Source organism: Magnolia sinica, chromosome 10 (assembly GCF_029962835.1).
Source record: "Magnolia sinica isolate HGM2019 chromosome 10, MsV1, whole genome shotgun sequence".
NCBI classification, from domain to species: Eukaryota; Viridiplantae; Streptophyta; class Magnoliopsida; order Magnoliales; family Magnoliaceae; genus Magnolia; species Magnolia sinica.
The window spans coordinates 479844-486537 of record NC_080582.1 but is presented as its reverse complement, the minus strand read 5'-3'; the positions used below and the strand labels follow the sequence as shown (position 1 = coordinate 486537).

The 6694-nt window shown below is 38.2% G+C and overlaps 1 protein-coding gene across 1 annotated transcript; it reads left to right on the top strand.

The window, feature by feature from the left end:
• Positions 1 to 920: 920 nt before the first annotated feature.
• Positions 921 to 3202, top strand: LOC131257311 (oxysterol-binding protein-related protein 4B-like). The gene is made up of 3 exons (XM_058258219.1): positions 921 to 1013; positions 1146 to 1391; positions 2935 to 3202. The coding sequence occupies exons 1-3, from the start codon at positions 993 to 995 to the stop codon at positions 3091 to 3093; spliced, it is 426 nt and encodes a 141-aa protein (XP_058114202.1). The 5' UTR covers positions 921 to 992; the 3' UTR covers positions 3094 to 3202.
• The last annotated feature ends 3492 nt before the right edge of the window (positions 3203 to 6694 follow it).

The following is a 6694-nucleotide window of genomic DNA, read 5'->3' as shown; positions in this document are numbered from 1 at the left end:
TTTCAAGTTTGGTACTTGTGCTGCGTCAAAGTTTGTGGGGTTTATTGTAGTATACCATGTCATGGATGGATGGTGAAACACTTGACTTCTACATCTTTGGATTGTTTGGCAAAAGTTCAATGGTGAATTGCTCCCTGACACTCAAAAGATGGGCCACACCGATGGTTATGATGATGTAAAAGTGAGGTTGATCCTTAACCGTTGGCTCAAGTTGATCATATGATGGAAGGTGTGGGAGGAAGGTTCAAGGTTTGGTGTAGAAGATTAGAAAGCTTCCTTAAGTAGCCTTTGTGAGATCTATCAGAGATGCACCCACCTTGTCGCTTGATCATGTCCCTTTATCGTTTATAGAAAATAATGCACGGTTTTCAATTCCATGAGACCATTTGAGGGCCCGTTTGGATGATGCCAGTAATTGTGATGTTGTTAGCATACAAATTGAAACTATGCTATCCATCCTATCTGCAAAAAACCATTGCTGCCGTTGGATCATGGAAGTGAATTGGCTTATCTACTCTATGGTTGATTTGGGTGGGCCACCAATTTCAATCTTTCAGCTCCGTCAATGCTCGAAAATTGGTTAGTCTCATTTATGGATAAGTAATTGATGTAGTTAGCATATGAATTGAAACTATGCCATCCATCCTATCTGCAAACTATTGCCACCGTCCAATGTGGAGGTGAATTAGCTCATCTATTCCATTGTAGTTGATTTGGGTGGCTACCCATTATTATCTTTCAATTCTTTGATTCATGTAATTGTGTTGCTTGATATAAAACCCCTAACCTAAATGCAAGTCCCATTGGATTTTACCTGCCTGCATGGAAATGTTCCAATGTTCAGTATATGCGAGTGAACCCAAACCATCCATCAGATGCATCATGTCATGAGCATGCTGCAACTTGAAAGTCGGCCCTCCTATTCTCGAAGTGGGCCACTGGCATCCCGAAAATCTAGACCATTAGTGAACTTTTGGGTGCAACAATAAAAAATGGAAGAAGTGAGCTATGAAGTGAGTTGGGCTAATTTAACTGTCATCCAAATGGGCCACGGTGACTTTTTATCACAAATTGTAAATATCAATCTTTGGGGCTCCCAAACATTTGCTTTTTAGACTTATGGGTTTCTGTTTTTGCCAATGTAGCTTCCTCCTATCTTCAATCTGCCAAAATCACAACTTCAGTTGTATGGTGAGTCTGTGTACTGCATTGGTGAGGATACGCTGAGCAGGTGTGCTAATGGAAAGAACGCTCTAGAGAGATTCACGAGTGTTGTTGCATGGAATATATCGACAGCTCGGCCAGCGATCTTTGGTTTAGCACCGTTCAATCCCGTCCTTGGAGAAACGCATCATGTGTCGAGGGGAAGTTTAAATGTTCTTCTTGAACAGGTAAGCATTCATGAGGAGTGATCCATTTCACTTCCACTGAATCTATCAATAACAACTGTATAATCTTCACCAAATGGTTTTTGGGGCTGTTTGGGAACATTGAAAACCATAGACAAGAAATTGGTTTCCATAGAAATCTGCTTTCTATATATGTTTGATATATAAAAAAAGTAGCTATGGGAATCATTTTCCATTTCAAAGTTTGGCTTGAAAGAAAAAACATGGCTATTAATTTCTTTCAAGAATATGTTAGTTGTCGATTTTCACAGTTACAAGAGAATTCATATCATTTTACTATTGACCTTCTAACATTTTCATAGAAAACAACGATGCTGAACAAACAAGATAACATAACTTGAATTTATTTCCAGGTTTTTCTTGACAATAGGATTCATCATTCATCTATAATTTTCCTACCTTTCCAAACAAAGATAAAGGAAGGAAAAATGTAATTTTTATCCCATGTTTTTAAGGCACACACCTCTTTTTTCCACTTTCGGCACTAAAATAATACCAAAAGATAGAAAACGGCAGTGTATGCATCATTAACTAGGGATGTAAAAATCGTTTTCATAGACTAAATTTAGGAAAATTGGAGTTGTTTTGTACTCTGGCAAACAATGATGATTGGCTCAAACCGAAGGCCTCAGTCTTGAAACATGTCTTGTCTCCCATTGAGCTATGGGCTTGAATCTGAAGTGTACATTTTGGCATGGATGAACTTGAATTGAACCGTCCATATCGTAGGAACACCATGGATAGATTGGAATCTCAAATCCAGATTGTTTTGGTTATTGTAACCATTGATTAATGGACATTTTTTTGCTGAATTTTGATCATTGTACTACATTTCAACCATCTATTATACTTCCAATGATCTGAAGTTAGAAGATCAAATTAGTGTAGATTTTAGTTTATGATCTATCTAATTTGATTTAGTAGTATGCCACTCTTACAATTTCTTAGTGCATGACCATCAAACACCAATCAAAGTTCTTCTCTTGGCTTGTTTGGGTAGGAGGAATCCACAGGAGAAGATTTTTTTTTTTTCCCACAAAACCACAGTTCTCCATTGTTTTGATTGCAAAAAACGATAACGATCCTCAATTACATTTGTATCCTGATGCACGGAAAGTGTAATTGAGTTTCTCAAAAAAAAGGCAGCTGGTAGTTAGAATTCTCTGGTGGAAGATATGAGATGACCATTCATTGCCATTCCTCAATACCATTTGGAGGAATCTTGTCTTTATTCATTGCAATCCAAACATGGCAAAGAAATTCTTTTCCACGAAATCACTGGTTTCCACTGTTTGGATGCAAGAAACAGTAAGGCATTCCCAATAGCATTTCCATCTTTATAGTATTTCCTTTTCCTTTTTTGGAAATCATAAATGCAAATTTGGATGTCCTCACCTTGGATTCCTCCTAAACAAATAGGCCTGATTTAATGCTAATTAGAGTAGTTATTTGCTTGAATGCTAATCTCTCTCTCTCTCTCTCTCTCTCTCTCTCTCTCTCTCTCTCTCTCTCTCTCTGTGCATAGGTTTCACATCACCCACCAGTAACTGCACTGCATGCAACAGATGAAAATGCAAACGTGGAGCTAATTTGGAGCCAAAATCCTGTACCCAAGTTCTATGGTTGGTCATTTCAAACTTTCCAAATAACGTACGAAAAAAACACTTTATATCTTTATGAATGACTCTAAATGGATTTTTTTTTGCTTCATTAGTACAAGTTCTGATTGCTAAACCATAATTCCGATGAGATCCGTTTCAAAGATTTTCAATCTCAGTGGACCCAAAAGATGGGCCCCATTCATGCCCCACAATCTAAACCAGTAAAAAAAAATCCCCACTTTTGATAGTGTCCTTAGTCATACTTTCCCATGTAGATGTGGCCCACTAGATTAGTGGGGTCATTTGGCTTCCTACAATTTTTAAAGGGGCCGTGAAAGGATTTCCAGGAATACATTCCTAGTGAAAGAGATTGTATGTGGTGTTTGGGTACCAGGAAAGCTATTCTCAAGAATCTAGTTCTTTTGTTTGAATATTGGAAAGAGTTCTGAGCACAGGAGATGTTTTTTTATATATATATATATATATATATATATATATATATATATATATATATATAGATAGATAGATAGATAGATTAGCAATTTATCGTTTTTTCCCCATGTTGGGTGGAGGTCCCACCATCTTCAACTTGAATATGTATTTACGAATGCAATTTTCATTTCTCAAGCAATCATATAGTTCTATTTACAGTTATGTTTGAGATATAACATCCCTTAAATTGTAACTTTTATACTTTTCATTAGCCATTTACAATTGGGAAATGCTAGTGTTAGCATTATCCCAAGAGCTTTTAATTGATGTGTGGAATGTGCAATCATCAAACCAGGATGTCCATTCATTTTTACCTCTAGGATAAAGCAAAGGTGAAAAAAAGAATTCTATGGGGCAGCATCTGCACTGCACAGGTCATGCACCAAGCTAGCAAAGTCCCCTACTTATTGGGCCTTGATTCTCATGACCTATTAAAGCTGGCAATGCAGAATTTCTGAGTTTGCCACTTGAGAGTCTTGTGTATGTTGCCAAATTGGATAAATCACGAGGAACACATGCAAGACCCAGTCATCGGAATCCGTAAGTTAGTCATGCACCAAGCTAGCAAAGTTTCTTTCTGCTTGTTTAGCTTCATTTATGTTTAGAAAACACTGATGTTTGTTGAAAGTTGAAACAATTGATTGAGATTTTTTAATATCATCCGTTGTTTCTTTGATGAATGGGCATCAGATGGAAAAAAAAAAGTCGGGTCCACAACGCATAATAAAGTACACAACATTGCAATGTTTTGGATGCTGGTCTATGCACTTCCACCTGTCTTGGCTTTGATACACATACTCATGGGCAGTATAGGTGCATGCTGGATGACTTGGATTAGTTGGACTTGGATGGTTAGTCATATTTACTTGTGTTTGTGCTTGTTGCTTGATTCAATTTGTTTTGTTTTCCAAGTTAGTGAACTTTATTTTCTGAATAGAAGTTATAAGTTGTTGAGTATCTTTGGTTTTATGATTTTACTTGTACATTCTTGTATTGATTGCTCAAGTATGATGATAAGTTGTTGAGAAATTTTTTGTAGTATATATGTTTGAGTTTAGATGGTTGTGAATGTGAATATGATGAAATATATTATATCACAGGTGTTCCTCATTGATCCATATATAATTATCTTACACATACCTAGATGCATAAGAGTTTGAACACATGGTCATTAGAGCTGTACACGAGCAGACTAAGGCTCGAGTACTCGCTCGACTCGACTCGGAATACTCGACTCGTACTCAACTCGTGTGATTTTGAGCCGAGTACGAGCGGGTTTATAAGGCTCGTTTAGAAAACGAGTTGAGAAGTACTCGACTCGGTACTCGACTCGTACTCGACTCGTGTACCGGTATATATAACTCGCTTTTAAAAAAAACCCTACTCGTCTGGGTCGTTTTCAAACAGCGCCCATTCAAAAACGAAAAGCCCCTTCCCTCTCTCTCTCTCTCTCTCTCTCCCCCAGCGACCGGCCGGCCATCCCTCTTCTTCCCTCTCTCTCTCTCTCTCACTCCTCCCCTGTCCCCTGTCTGGCCGTCCCTCTTCTTCCCTCTCTCTCTCTCTCGTCCCTGTGGCCTGTCCGGTGCCCTGCACCGCTGGTCCGCTGCACGCAAAGGGTGGAGATACTCGTCCGTCGTCCCTGCCCTGCACGCTCGTCCCTGCCCTACTCATCCGTCGTCCTTGCCCTGCACGCTCGTCCCTGCCCTACTCGTCCGCAAAGAGTATGAGTCCCTAATCCTTATCCATACTTTCTTTTTCTTTTTATTATTGTATGCCTAATGTGATTCAAATCTGCCCAATTTTTTGCCATGAGAAAGGCCCACAATCTGTCCATTTTGGACAGCGAGGATGGCCTTAAATCTGTCCAATTTTTGGACTGTTAGACGGCCCACAAATTTGTCCAAAATATGGACCTTGGATGGCCTTAAATCTGGCCAATTTCTGCTCGTACTCGAACTCGCCTCGAAAACTTGGACTCGACTCGACTCGTTATCTACTCGTACTCGGCTTGTACTCGGGCGAGTAGAGTACGAGCAGGGAGTCCATGCTCGTTGGCCGAGTAGAGTCGAGTACGAGCACGACTCGGGCATTAAGAGCCGAGTACGAGTAGTGCGATACTCGGCTCGACTCGACTCGTGTACAGCTCTAGCTACGATGTCCACGTCGCCAACGTCTAGGTGTCTCATACACGTATTTTTACCTATGAATAATTTTGTAGGTAAAAGTCTCATTCACGTTTTTTACTTACGGAAATGGTTGTAGGTAAAAGTCTCAACTAAGTTTGAAATATAAGTTAAATATTCAATTTTTACCTACGAACCATTTCATAGAGAAAAGTCTCATACACTTAGGTAAAGTCTCATATACACACGGAAGAATTATATTTTCACCTATGAAATATTTTGTTGGGAAAAGTCTCATACACATTTTTTACCTACGAAAACTTTCGTAGGCAAAAGTCTCATCTACATTTGACTCTAAGATAAATATTATATTTTTTCCTACGAACCATTTCGTAGGTAAAAGTCATGAAAAATTATATTTTTACCAATGAAACCCTTTGTAGGTAAAAGTCTCATCTACGTTTGACTTTAAGTTAAATATTATATTTTTACCTACAAACCATTTCGTAGGTAAAAGTCTTAGCTACATAAATGGTCATAGGTAAAAGTCTCATATCCGTTTAGTTTTAAAGTGAAAAATTATATTTTTACCTATAAAACCTTTCGTAGGTAAAAGTCTCATCTATGTTTGAGTTTTAAGTTAAATATTATATTTTTACCTACGAACCATTCCGTAGGTAAAAGGCTAATGCATGTTTTGTACTTACGAAACCTTTCGAAGGTAAAAGTCGCAACTACGTTTGAAATTTAAGTTAAATATTATATTTTTACCTATGAACTACTTCATAGGTAACAGTCTCATACACGTTTTTTACCTATGAAACCTTCGAAAATCATTCTTGGTTGGTCAAAAAGTCCTTTTGTACAATTCTCCATTACATCTTTTTTCAGGAAAACTCCGTCTCGTTAGACTGACCCTTTCACAATTACTAATATTTATCCTCATGGGGTCGTCGAGATAGAGAATCCAAACAATGGTAATACTTTTAAAGTAAATGAACATCGATTGAAGCAATTTGTTGAGAAAATCGATTCATAGGATATGTCCCTACCTCTGACTAATCTTGTG